The 24,022-nt window shown below is 42.2% G+C and overlaps 1 protein-coding gene across 7 annotated transcripts in view; it reads left to right on the top strand.

Moving 5' to 3' along the window:
- The first annotated feature begins 2,469 nt into the window (after positions 1–2,469).
- Positions 2,470–24,022, top strand: part of LOC116463095 (uronyl 2-sulfotransferase) — a 423,370-nt gene continuing 401,817 nt past the window's right edge. For all 7 annotated transcript variants that reach the window (XR_004246562.2, XR_004246558.2, XR_004246561.2 and 4 more), the window contains exon 1: positions 2,470–3,165. Coding sequence is in view for 2 of the 7 variants with exons in the window: in XM_032146061.1 (XP_032001952.1) it covers positions 2,919–3,165 (247 nt within the window). In the remaining 5 variants the exon portion in view is untranslated. The remainder of the gene's footprint in view (positions 3,166–24,022) is intronic.

Genomic DNA, 24,022 nt, shown 5'->3' with positions numbered 1-24,022 from the left:
TCTAAGTACTTTAAATTTAATTTTTTTTTTCTGAAGGGATATTTATGGGACTTCAAAGAACAAAGTTTTACCCATACAACTAAGTTTTTGTTGGGTGAAAATACAAAGCATTTTTTTCCATGTGAAACTTCTTTGTATCTTGATATCTCTTCTTTTTCTTCTGTGAGTTTTTTTAGGTGGCGAGTCTATTAACACAATCTTTCAAAGATTGACCTGTTTATTCTCTCTAAAATAGTTCATGTCATAGCTTGTTTCTTCTAAGCTGGACTTTGCCCCCTTGTACTTTCCTTACAACTTTTTCATCGTTTTTTAAAACAACATTTATTCTCATATTTACTTATTTTCTCAGATGTTTGTTTGCTTTCTTCCTGCTCCATCTCCCCGTTCCTCAGATTCCTTTCCTTAGGAGAAAAAATTGGGATATTTCCCACAGCATGCTGTGAGAAAAGTCTCTGAACTTCCCGGGGGTGGGACTTGTGAACACAGAGGGTCTTGCACACTATTTCATATCCAGCGAGTGTTCAGATTACAGGGCCAGGCCTCAGATACAGGTCCAGTTTGTGGAAGGCGGTCCCTGAAGCATTATGAACACTGCTTTGCTCCTTCTGTCTCCTAGTCCCTCTTCTTAAGCTCAAACGTTATTAATTGGGAGTCTGTTCTGGGCTACTCATTGTACTGATTAAAGTAATTCACATTAATGGGCAATGACTGATCTACTCAATTCTCTTAGGGGAAGTCACATTTCTAAAATGTGCATATTAATCCAAATAAAACCCTGATTCATGAGATAAATGTAAAACAAATGAATAACACTATTCAGGGTTTTCTGTGACAGAACAAAAGATTTTCTCTCCTCTTGGGGCCCCAAAACAGGCTTCTCATCCCTTAGAAAGTGGGCTAGGACAATGTAAAATTGGACAGTAGAGTTGTGTGTGTATATGCGTCTCTGTGTGTGTGCAGCACCTGTCACATCTATACATCTTTCTAGCTCATGATAAATGCTTCAAATCATGAACCAGAGACATTCATGTATGAACATGGTTAAGACATTTTTTCTTTCTTTTTTTTTTTTTGAGACGGTGTCTCGCACTGTTGCCCAGGCTGGAGTGCAATGGCGCGATCTCGGCTCACTGCAACCTCCGCCTCCCGGGTTCACACGATTCTCCCGCCTCAGCCTCCCGAGTAGCTGGGGTTAAGACATATTCTTAACGAGTAAGTTCTTCGTCTAGGATAATATTTTGTAATTTACCACAGAAAATTCTTCAGATGCCCAACTTGATGAAGGTTTTCAGGAGCCTACCTAGTCTTAGAATCAGAGGTTCTTGGCTCCTGGTTCCTTCTTAAATCCAATTGTTCATTACGGGAATATACAAATGAGTAGGGAGCCAGAGATGATAGGCACTAGAAACTGAGGTTTCCATTTCTCAACGTGGCCTGAACTAAATGAATTAAATCTCATCCTCCTATGGGACGTGAAGGAAAAGGGCTCTGGCTGGGAAGTACTGCTGTGCAGTGGTTAGTATAGTGGGTCTGAGGGTCAAATAGATTTGAGTGCAACTCCCAACCCAATTCCTACTACTAGCTTTGGGACCTCGGGTGAGTCACACAGCCCTCAGGTGCTACAGCTTCTATAAATAGTGATATAGTATTCTTACTTAAAGTGTGGCTGATCAGAGCAGCCCTTCCGTGGATCAACAACCCCATCAGAGGATCTGTGTCTATGATGGAGCCTTTTCTGCCTCAGGAGGTTCTTTCAGGTCCAGAAGCTTCCCCATAGAGGGAAGAGAGGCAGCAATGAAATCGGCGTATAGGGGGACTGGGCTCTTTCCCCTTCATGTCTGCCAGGGCAATGACCTCCTAGAGTCCGCTATGCACCCCGCACTTGCCTCTCCGGTCACTGCGAGGTGGAGTAGTTGTAGGACCAGGAAAAGCAAGAAGAGAGCGTCCTCTTCGGCTCCCCTACCCGGGAGTTCGGGCGCTGCGCCTGGCCCTCTGGGGCGTGTTTGTCCATAACTCGCACCGCTTGCTCTTTTCCCATTTCAGCAAAGTCTTGAGCCTGTATCCTAGTACCTTTTATCGGCCTTGGGTAAGCAGCTCGCACGAGGTATATAAGGAGAAGCAACTTTCTGAACTGAAAAAAAGGTAAATAGTAAAGTCAGTCGTGCTTCTTCCCGCCGGTGACTGTTTACGAGAGGGAAGTCGGCGGGGCCCCCAAGAGGTCGCTGGTGGCGCAGGAACCGCGGCCAGATTGTAAAGAACGGGGGAAGGAAAAAAAAAAACACCCAGAAACTTTCTTCCTTGTTGCGAATAATCGCCGCCTCCCCCCCTCCGCCCCCAGCAGAAGCAGTAACGTGACACCCGAGCGAAATCCCGAGACCGGAGCGGAGAGGGAGGGGAGAGGGAGGAGAGAGCTGCGGAGCGCCGGAGGGGGAAAGGGGAGGAGAAGCAGGAAAACCCCTGTCAAGGAGGTGGAGCGAGGGGATGGTGTCCGCCTCCTGTTCTTCCCTGCCGTTTTTTAGAGAAGCCTGAACCGGGACAAAACACGCCGAGACCTACAGACACAAAGCCGGGGGGTCCACGCTGGCGCTGGAGGCGAACCCCGGCGGCCGCAAGCGAGCCCGAGGCGCGGCGGGGCGCGGGGCGTGGGGACGCTAGCGGGCGCGGGACGGGCGCGGCGCCCCGGCACGGGCAGCGCCCCAAACCGGGGCCGGACACCTCGGCCGCTCGGGCCGCGGCGGCGGGGACCATGCCGAGGAAAGTCTCCTGAGCCCGGCAACTTCGGCCTCTCCCCGCCCCCACCCGGCTGCCCTCCGCGCGGCCCTCCCCATGTGCAGCCGGCCAGCCGGGCTCTCCTCCTCACGGCGGATGGGTGACCTTTTCCTGGCACGGGCAGGCTGTGCGAGGCGGCGGAGCAGGCGATGAAGAAGAAGCAGCAGCATCCCGGCGGCGGCGCGGATCCCTGGCCCCATGGGGCCCCTTTGGGGGGCGCCCCTCCAGGCCTGGGCAGCTGGAAGCGCCGGGTGTCCCTGCTGCCTTTCCTGCGCTTCTCCCTCCGGGACTACGGCTTCTGCATGGCCACCCTGCTGGTCTTCTGCCTGGGCTCCCTCCTCTATCAGCTCAGCGGGGGACCCCCTCGCTTCCTACTCGACCTGCGGCAGTATTTGGGTAAGGAAGCTGGGCAGGCGCTAGGGCGGCGCCGACTGCGCAAAGTTGTGCGGCGGGGAGAGGGGCGCGCCGGGGACTTCTCGCGCTGCCACCGCGCGCCGCCGCCGCCCCGGGGCTCTCCAGGTGCTAAGCCCGTGAGCATCGGTGCCGCGGTCGGGAGCGCCTTCTTCCTCCCGCGCGTCCGACCGTCCTCACCGAGGCGGGGGCGCTGCTGGGTTGCGCTGCCGGCAGGTACCCCGGGGCGAGGCACCGCTCACCTTCCCCCCGCCCCACCTCTGCCACCCCCACCCGGACTGGGGCGAAGTGGATGGGTGTGTGGGGTGTGCCGGAGTGTGTGTATCTTCAGGCCTGGCGGCGCGGGGAGTGGCGAAGGGAAGGGACGGTCCGCTCCGTGGCATTGTTAGTGACCACAGTTCAGTCCCGTCCCGCGCCCCGGGGAGTGCGGGTGGGTTTAGCCCCTTGCCACGGTCTGCTCTGAGAATTCTGTCTCGCGGATCCCCCGCCTGCCCGCCGGCCCTGGTGGCTCCGCGCTGTCCCCGGGCTGGCTTGTCCCTTAGCCGCCGCTGCCCACCCTGCCGCCCGCAGCTAGCCTGGCGCGGGGAATGGGTTACATCCAGGGGTTTGGGGATGCCCGAGGGCGCGGGTCAGCCTGGCCAGCAGTGTCGCCTCCAGTAACCCGAGGATCCTCGGCGCTGTGTGCGTCTCAAGCTCAAGTCAAAACTTGTGTGTGTGTGTGGTTTATTAGGATAGAGGCCGCCTGTCTTTAGCAGAAGTAAGGAAGGGGTTGTGACGGGAGGGAAAGAGCCGCTCCAACGAGAAGGCGTGACCCCGCAGCTCCCTCGTCTCGGCTGCGGGAGCCAGGGGTGCCAGGGCCAGGCGAGCGCAAGCCCAGGTCTCAAAGACGATGCTGGCACGCGCGTTCGAGCCAAGGGAGGATGCAGATCCCTCACAAGTCTGTGGCCAGAAGAGGTCGTGCGGGGGTGAAGGCTGGGAGAGCTCCAGCTTCTTGCAAGCATCCGAAGTGATAAGCCTGAGCATCTGCACGGTGAGAGCGAGTGTGGGGAAGCAGAGCCACTGAAGTGCTGGAAGGAAAATGGGCCAAATGATCCGGGCCAGCTGGAGGCTGCCATAGTTACCCCAAACGTCACTTCGTGGCAGAAGCCACAGGTCTAGATAGACAGTTTGGAGAAAAGAGAAAAGAAAAAAACAAAACAAAACAAACAAAACAAAAAACCACATCAGCCAAGTTACAAATGTGTTAGGGCATTTGGAAATGTAGACGTGGATAAAATAATATTCTTTACCTTGTACAAGACTTCATATTTTAAAAGTTACACTTTTATTTCTTTATAAACTTTGGGGAACTACAGATTAGAGGAAAAGTTGGCCCAAGTAGATTTCCATAGCATTTGGTTTCATAGAGGATTTGGGGCAATATATCCTTTATTAGGGAATCAAACCTCTTCTTTTCATAAGTTCTGTATTGTGGAGTCTCATAGCTTCCTCCACTCTCTGACACCTGCTAGTGCCACAAAAGTTAACAGTATTTTCATCACCAGCAGCAATCCCTGTTAACAGGCATTGGGAGGCAAGCGTTGAGGCTCAGGGTCTTTCTCCATTAAATCTGACAATGAATTCTTGCAGAAGTTCTTTTTAAGTAATAGATGGAGGCCAGGGGTGTAGGGAAAAGTGTAATGGACCAGAATGGAAGACATCTGTGCTCATTGTCCTCAAAGCACCTGGCCTCGTGTAGGGTACTCAGACTTCATAGGCGTGGTGTTTCACGGCAGAATTAGAACCCACACCTGACTGTCAATGAAACCTCCACCCAGCTCCTAAAGTTTTGGGGTTGGTACTACTGAGGATAAAATCAAGAAATTTCAACATATATTGCATTAACATTTTCACTTTATATTTCCCAACAATGAGGCCTGATAAATTTGGGTGGTCAGTTGGTAGAAGGGTGAATTCTCAGCTTCTTCTCAGGAAACTAGGAAGAACTGAAAGATTGAATGCTGCTCCTGTTACTAGCTGATCATTACATTTCTGACTGATGTGATAGGTTCAAAATGACATCATTGTGAACTGAAAATAGGATACCCTTGGCCAAATTTGTTCACTGTTGTCTTGTTACATAAATATAATGATTTTTGGGAAAAGTGGGCTTGTGGTATTTTGGATGGTCTAAAATATACCTTTAATAATATAAGGCCACTGTGTCTGCAGAATTACTTTCCCCTGTTTTCCTCCATTCTTTTATTTTAGTGTCTGTCAAAACAAAACTTGTGGTTAGTAAACACATCCTCTCAATTTCCTCAGCCAGTTTTGGAAGCAAGTATTCTTCGTAAATGTAAGTTCATGTAAAGTCAAAATTTTCCAAATCAAAAAATGTTTATATCAAACACTTTTCTTTACAGAGTATTATTTCAGTATACTTCTACAATATTCTATTTCTGACACACAATGGCCACTCAATAAATAGCGGTTGAATTAATAACCCAACCTGTTGTATCAAACAGGTAGTGTGATATTTAACATATTGAATATTCTCATAGGAAAGCCAAGAGACAGTAGCATTCATAGTAAAAGCTAATATTTATCAAGCATGTGCCAGTCAGTGCATACACAGGGTGACATTCAATCTGCACAGCAACACTGTTGGTAGGTTCTATTGTTATTTCCATTTTCTATATGGGAAAAGTGAGGGCAGGGTTAGGAAGGACACATAGCAAGCGAGGCAGGACTTCAACCCATGTCTGTCTGATTGCAGTACCCATTGCATAGCACTATGGGCAGTTTAAAGGAGAAAATGGAAGGACAGCCAAGATGCAAATGGGAATCTAAAGATCGGGACTAGCTAAAAATGATCCATCACATTTACGTCCATAATTCCACTTTCCTTTTCTTGATACTTGTACTCTGAGTATCTTGAGGAGCCAGCAGAGAAGGGAAATAATTCAAGCGGCTGATCTGCTTTAACTCTACCTTCCTGTATTAATCCGCACTCTGCGGCCTCCATTTATTTAGGGAACTAGACCCTCCCTGCGCTGGACAACAACTGGGAGTAATGTTGGTCGGACTCCCATCTTCCGGGCGTTTTCTTTCTTTAGCAGTTGTGCTATGTCCAGGCTAGTGGTTCCCATTGTGGGTCCTTGGACCTGCCACATCAGCATCACCTGGGAATTTGTCACAAATGTACATTCTAAGGTCTTATCCCAAAGCTGCTGAAGTCTGGGCACAGGGCCCAGCAATCTGTGCGTCAGCAAGTCCTCCAGGTGATTCCAACGCAGAGAATTTGAGAACCATTGTTGTTGAGCCAGGTATTGCTTTCAGGAGGCTTCCCATGTATTTGAGAGAAAGGAAGAATGGGGGGGTGGGTGGATGGGTAGATTTATTAAGTATTTAAAGGTAATGTACATGGTTTCAGTTTTTAATTTCAACTTTTAAAAAATGCATCTTCTTTGCTACTTAAGCCCCACTGTTTTGAGGGAAGGACCAGCCAACAGCACCCACCCCAGCTGGCTTTAGACCTTCCGAGGTTAGGAGAGGTGTGACGTGAGGAGTAAGCTGACGTGGGGCAACCAGAAAGCATAGTGTAGGGAAGGAAGAGAACAGAGCCACTGATGATGCTTTCTTTTCCCCATAGGAGACAGCGGTGAACAGTCCTTCCTAGTCAATTTGGGGAAAGGCAGAGTATGTTCTACTTAAAGAATGTTCTGCTGTAACACATTTGAAAAGAGTAAAGGAAGTGGTGGGGAGGAAAATCATGCAAGGATAACTGTTATCTTGATTTCCCACAGTGAGATTGGGTGGAGGGGGAACACAAACATACATTGGGGTAAATAGAAATATATAGCAAATGCTACACTTAAGCTTGGAGACTGTGGTCTTTCCAATTCAGTGAATTTTTTTTTTTTGAAATGGCATTCAAACTTTGTTTTGCTATGGAAAACAAACAAAAAATCAAATAAAATCTCCCCCAGAAATTAGGTTATGATGCAGCCTTGCTGCCAGTAGCCTTATTACTTATGAGCTGTGGAATTATCAAAAACTTGGAATAACACTCATTACATTGATATAAACAGAATAAGCCAGATGGCTTACTACTGATCTTGTACAACTGACAAACTCTAATGATTTATCATCCAGCCTTGGATATGTGATTTAGACTTTATGGGAGCTAAACTTGTTGGACTTTCCAAGCTGATATGCTTTCCTTTCCATTTTTAATTTATACCACTTTAAATGGAGATATAGAGCTTTAGTTCTCAGAATTGCCAATCTTTGCATATATTATGTATGAGCCTGGCAATTTGGAGTCAAAAAGTGAAAAGTATGTCATTTTATTGAATTTGAAATTCTCTAAGTTTAAGTGCATTTAAAGGAAAATGTGAAAATAGAGGTCCATATCTGTTACAAAATAGTTTCTTTGACCCTAAAAAGCCAAATTTTATTTTTCTTCTGCATTTCACACATGGTATAAATATAGTACTTTACGCTCCAAACAGTAATCTAGGGAATGAATGCATAAAATATGATGTTATCAATAGAAATTGTTGACATAGAAAAAATGATATTCTTGTTCATAGCTACAAGTTTATATTGTGGGGTTGGTTGGGGACACAGTGGCACTGTATTAGAGAAAGGATAGAAAATGGAATTCAGCTATGGTAATCCGTTCTGTAAACAAATAGCATGAATGGTGAAAAGCAATCTGCCTTGTAAACTATTTTTTAATGTAGACTAGTCTCAGTATGAATTGTCTAAGAACACATATAAATGTGGATTATCTAAATACTGTCTTTCTTCAAATTCCCTGTCATCAATTCAGGCTTAAGACAGTGGTTAGTTTTGTTTTGGAGAAACTGGAAAGAAAGTGGTCAAGCTTTTTGAGTCCCAAAAGAAATAGTATCTTTTGCTTCCTCAGAGGGAGGCTGAAGGAGCAAAAACAGTAGCTTGGCCTGCAGCTGTACTGGTGGGTGTCCATGATGGACAATGAAAACACATCTTATTTGATGGATTGTAGCTGCTAGAATTATTAGGAGTTACTGCTTGTTTTTTGTTTTTTTGGAAAGAAGTAAGACTTGACCACAAATGAATTTTGTCATAAGTATATTTATTTGCATTAAATAGAAACTTGGCTTTAAGCAAACATATACATAAATCCCTGTTTTATCAGAAATAGGGACAGAAACACTAACATTTCACAAAAATTCTTATTTGCAAACGTCAATGTAGCAACTGTTTTGCAAGAGAATTCCAAATGAAGTACATTTCAGCATTTGCTATTAGTTTTTAAACAGCTTTGTTGAGATATAATTCATATACCATATCATTCACCCATTTAAAGTTTTTAATAGGTTAATAGCTTTTAATATATTATAGATATGTGTAACCATTACCACAATTTTAGAAGATTTTCATCACCACAAGGAGAAATGCCATACCCTTTATCCAACACTTTTGCCCCATCGACCCCAGCCCTAAGCAACCGCTAATTTACTTTCTGTCTGTATAGATTTGCCTATTCTTGGCATTTTATAGAAATAGAATAATATAATATGTGGTCTCTTGTGATTGGCTTCTTTTACTTGGCATAATGTTTTCAAGGTTCATCCATGTTATAGCATGTGTCAGTACTTCATTCTTTTTTATGGCTGAATGATATTTCCTAAGAGTTTTTTTTATTATGGAATAAAATATTCCATAAGAGTGTATAGATATTCCACATTTTGTTTATCCATTCACCCATTAATGGACATTTGGGTTGTTTTCACCTTTTGTCTACTGTAAATAGTGCTGCTATGAACATTTGTGTTGCAAGCTTTTGTTTCAACACCTGTTTTCTGTTCTTATGGGTATATACCTAGGAGTGGGATGGCTGAGTCATATGGTAACTCTAAGTTTAACTTGTTGAGGAACTGCCAAGCTGTTTCTACAGTGGCTGCACCATTTTACATCCCCCGCCAGGAAAGTATTTCTTCACATCCTCACTGCCATTTCTTATTTTCCATTTTTTTATTATAGCTATCCTAATGGGTATGAAGTGGTATATTCATTGGGGTTGTGTTTTGCATTAATGATGTTGACCATCTTTTCATGTGCTTGTTGACTATTTGTATATCTTCTTTGGAAAAATGTCTATTCACATTTTGCTGATTTTTCTTTTTTTTTTTTTTGAGACAGAGTCTCGCTCTGTCGCCCAGGCTGGAGTGCAGTGGCACGATCTCGGCTTACTGCAAGCTCTGCCTCCTGGGTTCACGCCATTCTGCTGCCTCAGCCTCCCAAGTAGCTGGGACTACAGGCGGCCGCCACCATGCCCGGCTAATTTTTTGAATTTTTTAGTAGAGATGGGGTTCCACTGTGTTAGCCAGGATGGTCTCGATCTCCTGACCTCGTGATTCGCCCGCCTCGGCCTCCCAAAGTGCTAGGATTACAGGTATGAGCCACCACGCCCGGCCGCTGATTTTTTTAAAAAAATTTATTTCCGTAGGTTTTAGAGGAACAGGTCATATTTGGTTACGTGAGTAAGTTCTTTAGTGGTGATTTGTGAGACTTTTGTGCACCCATCACCCAAGGAGTATACACAGAACTCAATTTCTAGTCTTTTATCCCTCACTCCCTTCCCACCCTTTCTCCGAGTCCCCAAAGTCCATTGTGTCATTCTTATGCCTTTGCATCCTCATAGCTTAGCTCCCACTTATGAGTGAGAACATATGATGTTGAGTTTTCCATTCCTGAGTTACCTCACTTGCCTATTTTTGAATTGGGTTGTTTGTATTTGTGTTGCTGAGTTGTAAACATTATTTATATATTCTTAACACTAGACCCTTTTCAGGTATATGATCTTGCTATTAATTTGGGGGTTGGGAAATATGATACTGACTTACATACAATACCGTTATGTATTGTTCACTATATTACAGGTGTTCACCTTATCAAGAAGAAAGAAATTAGTTTCATATGTAAAAGAGTTTTAAAGTGTTAAGTATGGTATCTGGGTATATAGTAAAACCTAAATAAACTCTAAAGATGGATTGAAAACAAGGACCTGTTCTAAAGAATCCTGGGGGTCTTGTTTTACAGTTATGGATTACTTTGAATATTAAACACTTTACATTTATCTCTAAGGTATGATAATTCATGGATAGTTAACACTTAACTATTTTAGAGATGTCACAAAGATTGCTGTGACTTGTATGTGGAATATGCATTTAGCTAATTTTTGAACAGCAGATTATAGTACAATGGATATATTTTGTCTTTATATTTGCTCACTAGAATGGAGCTGATGAGCTCAGCAGGAGAAAACATTTGGGTTTATTATGTTCCTTATACAATATATGAAGCAACCAAGGAAATCTTAAGCATTCTCATGAAATTGGAATTCATATGCAATTTATTTTGTATTCATGTTGTGGTATAATACGAAGGACAACTATATAGGAACAATATTTGCTACGTATGTTTCTCTTGGTAAAATAACTTATGAGTTTTAAGAAGAAATATTGTTTTTACAAAAATGACAGAAAATTTTAGTAGGTTTCAAAAATATATATAATCAAAATAAGAAGCTTTAAAATAACTACAGTCAATTAGATGCTGCTTGGCCTCAGTTTGAATAATTGGTAACACTCTCTGAAATGGTCTGCCTCTATGTCTCTACCCAAATCTCATCTTGAATTGTAGTTCCCATAATCCCCACATGTTGTGGGAGGAACCCTGTGGGAGGTAATTGAATCATGGGGGCGGTTACCCCCATGCTGTTCTTGTGATAGTGAGTTCTCACGAGATCTGATGGTTTCTTTTTTTTTCTAATACACATTCCCCAAAACTGGATTACTGGGATCCAGTATTCCAATTATGAGCATTTTTAATTTATTAAATTTTGTTAAATATTTTAGATCAAAATTTACACATAATTTAGAAGTAATTTACACATAATTCACATTTCCCTGCCACCTCCACAGAACTAGATGTCATCTCTATAGTTCTGGTAATCATCCAGGTGAAAAATGGTATTTTTTTTTTTTTTATTATACTCTAAGTTGTAGGGTACATGTGCACAACATGCAGGTTTGTTACATACGTATACATGTGCCATCTTGGTGTGCTGCACCCATTAACTCGTCATTTACATTAGGTATATCTCCTAATGCTATCCCTCCCCCCTCCCCCCACCCCATGACAGGCCCTGGTGTGTGATGTTCCCCTTCCTGTGTCCAGGTGTTCTCATTATTCAATTCCCACCTGTGAGTGAGAACATGCGGTGTTTGGTTTTTTGTTCTTGTGATAGTTTGCTGAGAATAATGGTTTCCAGCTTCATCCATGTCCCTACACAGGACATGAGCTCATCCTTTTTTATGGCTGCAAAGATCTGATGGTTTCATAAGGGGCTTTTCCCCTTTGCTCAGCACTTCTCTCTCCTGTCACCATGAGAAGAAGGATGTGTTTGCATCCCCTTCTGCCATCATTGTAAGTTTCTTGAGGCATACCCAGCCATGTGGAACTGTGAGTCAATTAAACCACTTTCCTTTAAAAATCACCCACTCTCAGGTATGTCCTTATAGCAGCATAAGAATGGACTAATACACTCTCATTCAAAATTACCAGGGAACCAGATATAGCTGCTTAGTCTTGAAGCTACGCCATACCTCTTGGTCTGTCTCAGGGTTTATATTGATTGTCTGTAATTTCCCCAGAACTGCCACTGGTTCATTTTTATTGTCTCGCTGCCTGCTTAGACTTCTGCTAATGTCTCTGTACTGATTGTTTAGGAAGCTACAATTCCAATTAGGATCTCTAAACTCCTGTAAGTATTTACTTATTTCATGATCTCTTACGAAGTTTTGACATTCTACCTTGTATTGTGATCATCTGTGAGCAAGCACCTTGAAGGGAGGAAGCTTATTCAGTACTTCGCATCCCTGCTCTGACATCTCTTCTGGGTGCTCCACGCAGGCCCTCAGGAAGTGGCCATTGATTTGGTATATTTGCTGAGCAACTGTTCTTCACTAGGATTCCAAACCCTGCTTTGGTTGGTCTCTATTTAGAGAATGTGGGGAGGGATGCCAAAAAGGACTCTAGCTCAATGGATGCCTTTAGCCTATTTCTACCTTGCTGTTTGAAGCTGATGCTCCAAGCAAATACATTACAACCACTTACGTCATATGAGTATATATAGTTTTGTTTAGAGATGGTTGCCCATTCTAGAGTGTAGTGGTGCCATCAGAGCTCACTGCAGCCTCAACCTCCTGGGCTCAAGCCATTCTCCCACCTCAGCTTCTTGGGAAGCTGGGACTACAGGCACAAGCCATCATACCTAGTAACACAAACATTTCCTTCTGTGCACAGCGATAACTGTCTGCTTCTAACCTTTGGGCATTTGGAATTACACTTTTAGAGCTCTCTCTGTAATTAAGAATATCTGAGGTCAATTTAGAGATTTGTGTGCATACAGTTAGAATGCAAACTTCTTGTTACTTGTCATTTTCTGAAATCCTAGACCAGTTGTTTTGGAAGTTTGCAGAATAGCTGTTATTTCTGTAGGTTAGTATCTTCTTTAGGTAGCAATTTGTGTTAAATTAGCCAGTATGTTTCAAGCATGACTTTAAGTCATGAAGGAGATGAGACCATGGAATGATGTGATTTTTGAAATAGGGACTGAACAGAGTTTAACCTAAAACTGCAGTATGACCATACTATAAAATTAGGTCTCAGTGCACCAACCCATTTACACTTGTTTGGTGAAAGATACTATAATAATCTTAAGTCATGGCTTTGATTAGGCAATTCTTAGTTCATTCATTAATAGATGATTTAAATAACCTATTACCTTTAACTGTACTGCATTTCTGGAAACACCATTGCTGTTTTTTAGTTCAATGAGTACAATTTTCATAATCTTGATGAAAGAAAAATGAGAATATTCTGAGACATATGAATTCCTTTGTTCAGTTATTCAACAAATATTCACGGAAGGCCTTCTTTGGGGCAGAAGCATCAGGCACTAGGAAGGATATAGGTTTTGGAGCAGAGCTCTGGGTGTGAAGCTCTATGTTACCATTTATTACCTGGGACAGCTTGAGCAATTTTATTAACTTCTCTGAACCTCTGATGTTTTGATGTATACAATAGGATTAATAATTGCTGTTTTACAGGATACTTCTCTAACCCAAGGCCTGACATTTAAGTTCAACAATTGTCAATTTTCTCAGCTTGTTCTTTGCTTCCCTTTAACTCCCTCTTCATTTAGCACACATACACATATGAGTGTACACACACACTCATACCAGCACACAGCTGGGGGAGTATGCAGATTCACTGATAACCTGGCTTCCAATTGAAAGAAGCAATCAAACCTAGAAATACACAATTACTTAACCAGTATTTGGCAAGGGCTCTTCAACACCTGACAAGTTCCAGTAATTCATCCATCCCACTAATTACATATATGTACGCCTTCCTGCTTCTTCTCTTCTGCTTCCTGGAGATAGTCTTTAAAGGACACGTTCTTTGCACAGCCTGATTTCCTCTGTTTTGAATTTATCCACACTACTTTTTTTGTTCCTGCATTCACAAAATAAAAATAGCTGTGTGGAGGGAGTATGCTGGAGCTTACTCTCTGGGATAGCCAGCTGTTCTAGGATTGCACTAGTGATCCATAAGCTACATCCTTTCAGAAATAATCACAATGCCAGGCATACACTGTGCCTGCTCCCAGAACTTCCCCCATTCATGACGAAACTACCACGTCCAGTAGTACGCCCGCATTCTTTTCTCAGTTCCCACTTCCCTCTCACTGACAGTCAGCAAGAGTAGTGAACCGCAGAAGCAGATCTCGTGTCTTCACCAAGAGGCTGGTGAACTTGCCTGTTTCCCTTGCTCAGCCTCTCTGTGTTGCCTTGCTCTGTTAGCCTCCAGTAGGTGTTGCAGCAAGTGAGAGCCATACCATCTGGCATGGCCAGTCACCCAGTTCCTTGAGCAGTTGAAGGCAAATGCTGATTTTACATTATTTCGTAGAAAGTTGTATTTTGTTCAGGGACCTTAAAAACCCTGACCTTGTCTTCCAGCACAGAGCTTCCTGCTTTAACACAAAGTCTGTTTCACGTGAATGCCTTCCCATTGGATAAGCAGAACTGTCAGACAGAGCCATGCGGCTGGATGGAAGGGGCACTAGGCCTGGGTGTGCAGGGCGTCCCGACAATAAGTCAGTTGTCAGTGTTAAGTCATGTGAGCCTCCAAGGCTTCAGTGTCTTCATCTCTACAATGAAGGAGTTTCATTAGATCCATGATTCTCAGCTGTTTCCGTTCCTTAGGACCCTCATCCATAGCAGTGTTTCCATACGGTCTTGACTGTCACTATGGGAATACATCTCAGTGGCAGGAGAGGGAGAAAGGGCATGGCATTGGAAGTCCTTTAAAAAAAAGTCCCTGAGCTCACGCCTGTAATACCAGCACTTTGGGAGGCCGAGGTGGGTGGATAACGAGGTCAGGAGATCAAGACCATCCTGGCTAACGTGGTGAAACCCTGTCTCTACCAAAAAATACAAAAAATTAGGCGGGCTTGGTCGCAGGTGCCTGTAGTCCCAGCTACTTGGGAGGCTGAGGCAGGAGAATGGCGTGAACCCAAGAGGCGGAGCTTGCAGTGAGCCGAGATCGCACCACTGCACTCCAGCCTGGGAGACAGAGCGAGACTCCATCTCAAAATAAATAAATAAAAATAAAAAATAAAAGAATGTAGCATGCGCGGTGGCTCATGCCTGTAATCCCAGCTCCTTGGGAGGCCGAGGCGGACGGATCACAAGGTCAGGAGATCGAGACCATCCTGGCTAACACGGTGAAACCCCGTCTGTACTAAAAATACAAAAAATCAGCCGGGTGTGGTGGCGGGTGCCTGTAGCCCCAGCTACTTGGGAAGCTGAGGCAGGAGAATGGTGTGAACCCAGGAGGTGGAGCTTGCAGTGAGCCAAGATCGCGCTACTGCACTCCAGCCTGGGCGACAGAGCGAGACTCCGTCTCAAAAAAAAAAAAAAAAAAAAAAAAAAAAATCCCTGAGATAATTTTTCTGTGCACTCCCAGGGAGAGTGTTTCTTTTCTCTTGAGAATCACTGAAGTAGATCGTTCCAAGATCTCTTCTGTTCTTCAAATCATGTGCTGAAAGAGACAAGGGGTCATTTAATTGTAGCAACTGAAACAAATATAAGGCTATTTTCTTTGGACCCAAACACTTATTTAAAAAATTGCAGAAGTCAAGTGACCAACGCAAGTAGAATACACAAAAACATTTTAGGCCATCATTGTCGTCATCTTCTGAGTCTTAACCATAGTCAAATTTTTTCTAAAATTAAAATCAGCAGCGCGTTTCCTCCACCTCCGCCAGAACTTGCTCTAGAAATTAGGGGAAGCAGAATGTCCCCAGGAAGTCTTAAGAGAGAAGAAGCAGAGTAAGACATGGGTTTCCAGAGTTTAGAGTCTCACTATGTGACAGGTGAAAGCTGTGTTGTTGAGGATTTGCACAGCCTCCTCCTGGTTGCCTGCTACTGGCCATCCCATTTCGTTGTGGGCAGCTCCAGTGGATAAGAGGGTTCTTCACAGCATGGTGAGCTACTCCTCTCTAGCCTCCATCCATTTTTTTGCTATTCTTCTGGTAGCTATATGGGCTTGTCTATTGGACTGTATAGTCTTCAAATAATTGAAGATATTAAAATAACTATTATGTCTACCCTGCTGTGCTACACACATAAATCTTGTCAAATAGGTCTGTTTACCAGTACTTTCTCATCAGAAGTCATTTGAAGACACAGAAAGTAAAAATCACAAAGAAAAAAATAAAGTGAAAGCTCAACAGTAACACCCCATAAATGTAGCAAAAAAATAAAAAACACACAAACATCTCCCCAGGAAATGGAACTAATATGCAGGTTTTTAAAAGTTCAGTTTATCAATGAGAAAAAGATAAACCAACTCACGAGATAAGTGGGCAGAGTACAGGAGCAGTCACAGAAGAGGAGACATGGCTGGCCAGTAAGCACAAAGAGAAATGAAATGGTTTTGATTCCCTTACACATCTTAGCCCCCTTCCTTTGTCTACATGGCCCGTAAAGGCACAGAACTGAACAGTTTTCCAGTTCCGTCAGTGAGCCTACTTTGTGCAGTGGTATGTTACTGTCAGAAGGGATCCTCTTCTAAACTGTGGTATTTGAGAATGACTGCTCCTCCCACCGCTTTTCTGAGGGTATTAGCAGGAGTGCAACAGAGCCTGGCTTCAAGGCCCCCAGCGGGCTGGCTGGAGCCCTGCTTCAGCTCTTCCAAGCACGTGGGGCCAAGTTCTGGGAGCCACGTCGATGTGGGTTGATGAGTCCCCTGAGATGCCCTCTCTGCTCACAACACAGCCAGTAAGCCATGGGCAGATCACAACAAACAGCACCCTGCCTTCTGCTCCGCCTCCCTCCATCTACCACACTGCCAAGTTCCTAAGAAGCTTAGGGGAGAAGGAACTGCTGTGGTGCTTAGAATGCAGTGTCTTGCCTGGAAGTATTTTCTCAATCTTCGAGAAAACAGTGGAACTGACTCATCTGGTCAGAGCCTTACAGAAATGTGATTGCAGATCTCTTGCAATTTCATTCTGCTTTAGTGTCAGAATTCATCCGACAACGTGCCAAAAAAAAAAAAAAAAAAGTGTGTAAAATCACATACAGATTTAGATACTTCAAGAGGAAGTTATTTTTACCACAGTGGGTAAGAAACCAGAAAGTGCCGATTGGTGGAGAAGGCCCGGCAGGGCTGAGGAAGGAGGGTGGGCACCTGAGCAACCTGGGCCTGGCCACATTCACCCCTGCAGCCTTGCCAGCCTGGCCCAGGGATTGTGGTGTGGTCACCTCTTAGCAGGTGGAGGGAGGAGTTCCTGTGTGGAAGATCTGCTTGAAGGAGGAAATGTTGACATAACCCCCGAGTGTGGAGCCAACTTCAGCAGTGCGGGGTTAACATGGGTTACTCTTGAAAATGTGTTGCGTGCTCTCCCAACAGTCCATAGAAGCAGCTCTCTAACAGCTGCATGGGACACAAAGGTAAAAATGGAGAAACGATTCCAGAAAACTACATAAATATAAAAACCAAATGGCGCAGTGTCTTTATTTTGTTTTGGCAGATAACAGGATTGAGGCCACCTTGTTTTCTTTGCTCATGCATTTCCCAACTCAAAAGGCTGTTCTTGTTTGCTTGTAGAGCAGAGATCCAAGGCCTGAGAGACCCTGAAATGTTTGTAGTTATATTCTTCATTCGTGCTGCGAGATAAAGAGTTTTCCCAGAAACTGAAGGGAGGGGACAGGAAATATTTGTTAAGATCCATAATCTCTGGCTTTTGTCTCCTCTTTTCACCTGGGCAAAGGATATCAGTGATAATATTTTGGGTCTCATAAGATGATGAATTGTTCAAATGTATTTGGAGAATACTTTATTCAAGCATCTTTGTCTTTCTCTCCTATTCCTTGTGGCTGAAGAGAGGCATGTGCTTTTTATGCAAGGGTCTTGAAATGTATGCAGTTACCATGGTGGCACTCTGTCTCTGACCCAAACTCTGACATAGAGTGTGTGTTTAGCCATGTTTTCAGGGGTGCTTCCTAGCATGGTCAGGAGAAACTGCTAGAGCTGAATTTGGTTGCTGGGTAGGCTTCTGTCCTTTTTTTTTTTTTTTTTAAATAGATGCAGGGGGTATAAGTGCATGTTTTTTACATGGGTATATTGCATAATGGTGAGGTTTGGGTTCCTAGTGTACCCATTACCCGAATAGTGAACACTGTACACAAAAGGTAATTTTTCAATCATCAAGCCTTTTCTCCCTCCCTGCTTTTGAGAGTCCCCATTGTGTGTTATTTCCCTCTGTATGTCCATGTGTACCCACTGTTTAGCTCTCACTTAGAAGTGAGAATGTGTGGTATTTGAGTTTTTGTTTCTGAGTTACTTCACTTAGGACAATGGTCTTCAGCTCCATTCCTGTTGCTGCAAAAGATATGGTGTATATAGACCACATTTTCTTTATCCAGTCATCTGTTAATGGACAGTTGGGTTCATTCCATGACTTTGCTGTTGTGAATAGTGCTATGATAAACATACAAGGGCAGGTGTTTCTTTGATATAATGATTTCTTTTCCTTCCCGTAGATACCAGTAGTGGGATTGCTGGGTCGAATGGTAGTTCGATTTTTAGTTCTTTGAGAAATCTCCATACTGTTTTCCATAGAGGTTGTACTAATTTACATTCCCACTAACGGTGTGTACATGTTCCCATTTCTCCCCATCCTTGCCAACATCTGTTGTTTTTTGACTTTTTGATACTAGTCATTCTGACTGGTGTGAGATGGTATCTCATTGTGGTTTTAATTTGCATTTCTCTGATGATTAGTAATATTGAGCATTTTCTTCTTCATATTTTTGTGGGCTGCAGACATTGAAAAATGTGCATGTCCTTTGCCCACTTTTTAATAGGGTTATTTGCTTTTTTCTTATTGAGTTGTTTGAGTTCCTTGTATAGATTCTGGATATTAGTCCTTTGTGGGATGCATTTTTGCAAATATTTTCTCCCATTCTACAAGTTGTTTGTTTACTCTGTTGATTCTTTCTTTGCTGTACAGAAGCTCTTTAATTAAGTCCCTTTTGTTTATTTTTGTTTTTGTTGCATTGCTTAGCCATATATTCTTTGCCCAGGCCAATGTTCAGAAGAGTTTTTCCTAGGTTTTCTTCTAGGATTCTTATAGTTTCAGGTTTTACCTTTAAGTCTTTAATTCATCTTGAGTTAACTTTTTATATGGTAAGAAAAGGGGTTCAGTTTCATTCTTCTGCATATGGCTGTCCAATTTTTCCAGCACTACTTATTGAATAGGGTATCTTTTCCCCATTGTATATTTTTGCTAACTTTGTTTACGATCAGTTGGTTGTAGGTATGTGGCTTTATTTCTGGGTTCTCTACTATCTTCTATTACTCTATGTGTCTGTTTTTGTACCAGTACCATGCTGTTTTGGTTACTATAGTCTTGTAGTATAATTTGAAGTCAGATAATGCTATCCCTCCAGCTTTGTTCTTTTTGCTTAGGATTGCTTTGACTATTCAGGCTCTTTTTGGTTCCATATGAATTTTAGGATTGTTTTTTCTAATTCTGTGAAAAATGACATCGGTAATTTGATAGGAATTGCATTTAATCTGTTACTTTGGATAGTATGGGCATTTTAATGATATTGATTCTTCCAGTCCACATGCATGGGATGCTTTTCCATTTGTTTGTGTCATCTACAGTTTTTTTCATCAATGTTTTGTAATTCTTCTTGTAGAGATTTTTCACCTCCTTGGTTAAATGCATTCCTAGGAATTTTATTATTTTTTATGGCTATCGTAAATGATATTGAGTTCTTGATTTGGCTCTCAGCTTGAACATTATTGGTGTATAGAAATGCTGATTTTTGTACATTGATTTTGTATCCTGAAACTTTACTGAAGTAATTTATCAAATCTAGAAGTCTTTTGGAGGAGTCTTTAGGGTTTTCTAGGTATAAGATCATGTCATCAGCCAACAGAGATAATTTGACTTCCTCTTTTCCAATTTGGATGCCTTTTATTTCTTTCTCTTGCTATTGGGGGAACCCGCCCCCGATAATTCAACGTGGGTTCTTTTGTATTTCCCTAAGTGTCGGCTGGTCTGAGAAATAAAGGGAAAGAGTACAAAAGAGAGAAATTTTAAAGCTGGGTGTCCGGAGGAGACATCACATGTCGGCAGGTTCCATGATACCCCCTGGGCTGTAAAACCAGCAAGTTTTTATTAGCAATTTTCAAAGGGGAGGGAGTGCACGAATAGGGTGTGGGTCACAGAGATCACATGCTTCAAGGGCAACAAAAGATCACAAGGCAGAAGGTCAGGGTGAAACTAGAATCACTAATGAACTTCCATGTCCCACTGTGCACACATTGTCAGGGTTCAAGAGCAGAGAACTGGTCTGACAAGAATTTGCCAGGCTGAAATTTCCTAATCCTAGCAAGCCTGGGGGTGCTGCAGGAGACTAGGGCGTGTTTCATCCCTATCTATATCTGCATAAGGCAGATACTCCCAGGGTGGCCATTTTAGAGGCCCCGCCCTAGGAATGCATTCTTTTCCCAGGGCTGTTAATTATTAATATTCCTTACTGGGGAAAGAATTCAGCAATATTTCTCTTACCCATTTTTGGTAATAAGAGAAATATGGCTCTGTCCTGCCTGGCCCACAGGCAGCCAGACTTTACGGTTATCTCCCTTGTTCCCTGAAAATCGCTTTTACCCTGTTCTTAAGGTGCCCAGATTTCATATTGTTCAACCACCACTTATTGTTCCAGCACCACTTATTGAATAGGGTATCCTTTCCCCATTTTATATTTTTGCCAACTTTGTTTACAATCAGTTGGTTGTAGGTATGTGGCTTTATTTCTGGGTTCTCTACTATCTTCTGTTGTTCTATATGTCTGTTTTTGTACCAGTACCATGCTGTTTTGGTTACTATAGTCTTGTAGTATAATTTGAATTCAGATAATGCTATCCCTCCAGCTTTGTTCTTTTTGCTTAGGATTGCTTTGACTATTCAGGCTCTTTTTGGTTCCATATGAATTTTAGGATTGTTTTTTCTAATTCTGTGAAAAATGACATCAGTAATTTTCAAACATACGTGCTCTACAAACAATTTGTGCACTTAAGGCAATCATCACAGGGTCCTGAGGTGACATACATCCTCAGCTTACGAAGGTGGTGGGATTAAGAGATTAAAGACAGACATAGGAAATCACAAGAGTATTGATTGGAGAAGTGATAAATGTCCATGAAATCTTCACAATTTATGTTCAGAGATTGTAGTAAAGACAGGTGTAAGAAATTATAAAAGTTTTAATTTGGGGAACTAATACATGTCCATGAAATCTTCACAATTTATGTTCTTCTGCCATGGCTTCAGCCGGTCCCTCCGTTCGGGGTCCCTGACTTCCCACAACATCTTGCCTAATTGCTCTGGCTAGGACTTCTGCTACTGTGTTGAATAGGAGTAGTGAGAGTTGGCATTCTTGTCTTGTTCCAGTTCATAGGGGAAGTTCTTGTAAATTTTCTCAATTCAGTATGATGTTGGCTGTGGGTCTGTCCTATATGGCTTTTATTATTTTGAGCTATATTCCTTTGATGCCTAGTTTGTTAAGGGCTTTTATCATGAAAAGATGTTAGATTTTACCAAATGCTTTTTCTGCAGCTGTTGAGGTGATCGTATGGTTTTCGTTAGGCTTATATCTTCATTCTTCATTTGTTTTATGGCATAATGCATTTCTGTGCCAAAATATAGCCTCTCTTCCCCAGATTTTTTTCCCTGTCACCTTGTCAGAATGATAGTTGACTTTGTTAATTGCAGAGTAAGTCTTGCTCACAAGGCTTATTCTTCATTGAAGTCTCACATCAATGAGCCTTAAAAGATCAGAGACACATGTTCTCCTATTGCTCTCACCCACTCACCCACTTGCTCTCATCCACTCACCCACTTGCTCTCACCCACGCACCCACTTGCTCTCATCCACTCACCCACTTGCTCTCACCCACGCACCCACTTGCCCTTCTTTACATTTAGCTTGGCAGTCTTCTCTGTTGTCTTTTCCATCTAGACAGGTTCATTCCTTCAACAAATGCTCATGGAGCACCAGTTGTGTGCTGAGTGCTAAGATAATCACCATATTCTTGGGGCTGTGTTGTACCTGGAGGGACAGAGAAGGACTTAAGATCCCGTATGAGGTGTGATGAACAGCGGGAGTTAAAAGAGGTAGTAGACGCAGTGATTGGTCATGCCTGGATATAGTTAGACTGGTTATCTCTTTCCTAAAGGCCCTGTTGATGCTAGTAGATCAGGGGGTTCTGAAGCCTGGCTGCATGATAGAATAACCTGGAGAACTTTGGAGAATACAGATATGTATTCATTTGGTCAAGGGTGTATATGTTAAAAGTTCCGTGGGTAATTCTAATATGCAACTAAAGTAAAGAACCACTGTAGTAGATACAGGGTCGGAGAGTTTTGTTTGTGCGGTAAATCCTCTTACAGTACTATTTAGGGATGCTTTATCTTAATCTATAATCTTTGTCTATGACTTATAACACTTTAGTTTACAGCTTCTCTACACTGGCATCTCTCAAACTTTAATGTGCATGCACATCACTCCAGGATTTGTTAAGCTGTAGATCCTGATGTAGCAGGTCTGGAGCTGGGCTTGAGATTCTGCATTTCCAGCAAGCACCCAGGTGTAGCTGAGGTTGCAGTTGGAGGGCCACATTTTGAGTAGCATTTCTGGGAAATAATGAATATCTGTAAACAACAAATGTGTCAGGGTTCAGCTTAGCTCATTAAAGATCTGTGCTGTTAAGCATTTCATAGATATCTTTTAAACTGAATTTTCATTCACCAGTTTGGTTGTTCCTATTTAAGAACATTAAGTTTTTCTTAAGTGAGAATCACACCCTTGTATGATTTCAAGTTTAAAATGGCTGTTTTTATTCATCTTTGGAAACTATAGTATTAGAACATAGGCTATTTGGGGTTTTGTGAACATACAGATTTTGACCTAATGTCATGTTTGTTAATAAGCATTGAGAGCAAACCAACTGGTCGTAGAGATGAAGTTTCTCCAAATATTTATTGCAGATTTGGTACTGTTTTACATTTTGACGGTGAGGCACAGTATCAGAATTCATTACCAAAGTTTCCTAACATACAAATATTCTAGGTAAAGTTTTTTTTTAATAGCCAGAGAAAATAATTGGATGCACATAGAGTGAATAATTAGAATGACTCTGTGTAATTCTTTAAAAACACAATTTTAAGAATTAATTAAAACTGTTAATACATGCTCATTGTAAAATATTGGGATACAGGAAAAAAGCACAAAGAAAATAAAACGCACATTAATTTCTTTGTTCACAACTGCTTTGGTTACATGCTTCCTCCACTCTTTAGTATCATAAATATCATTTCACATCTTTATGTATTTTTTTACAACATGGGTTTTTATGGTGGCAGAGTGGCCTGTGAATGTACTATTAATTCCTATAAGAAGACTTTTTTGATATTTGGCCCATTTCCAGGTTTTTTGTGGTTGTAGATAAGATTATGATGAACATTATTAAATTGTTGCAGACTTCCCTATTTCCTTGGGATAAATTCCTAGACTTGGAATTGCTGGTTAAATGTATACCAATTTTTAAACTGATTTTACAAACCGGCACATTGATATGGCTTTGTTATGTTTCACTAAGAGTCTATTACCTGTTTTGCCTATACCCTTAAAAACACTGGATGCAATCTTTTAAAAATCCCTTACTCATTTGATTGGTGAAAATGATACTCTTATTCTTTAATTTGCATTTGTTTCAATATTAGTGAAAGTGAACCAGTTTATGCTTGTAAGACATGGGTCTTCTTTTGAGAATTGCAGTTTTAAATTTCTTTTGCAATTTTTCTCTATAGATGTGTTCCTCTTTCTCTTATCAATTCTAAGAGTTCTTTAGAGATGAAGGATATTAACCCTTTGACATACATACAAGTAATAATTTTCTGGCTTTTTATTTGTACTTTCGTTCTAAAAGTCAGTTTCTTTTATTTTTCATGTGCATTAATTACGTTTCCCATTTATTATTCTTTTCTTTGCTTTTAGGCTCAGAAAAGACTTATATCCCATCAGATATAAATTCTATATATTTTCTTTTCCTTCTATTGTTATTTCACTTTTTCACTTACTTTTTAAAGCCCGTTGGCATTTATTTTGGTGTAAAGTAAATTAACTCAGTGATATTGCATGTCTATCTGGAAACAAAGTGGTCA

The sequence above is a fragment of the Hylobates moloch genome, unplaced genomic scaffold (assembly GCF_009828535.3).
Source record: "Hylobates moloch isolate HMO894 unplaced genomic scaffold, HMol_V3 SCAFFOLD_27, whole genome shotgun sequence".
NCBI classification, from domain to species: domain Eukaryota; kingdom Metazoa; phylum Chordata; class Mammalia; order Primates; family Hylobatidae; genus Hylobates; species Hylobates moloch.
This window is presented reverse-complemented; position numbering and strand designations above follow the sequence as displayed.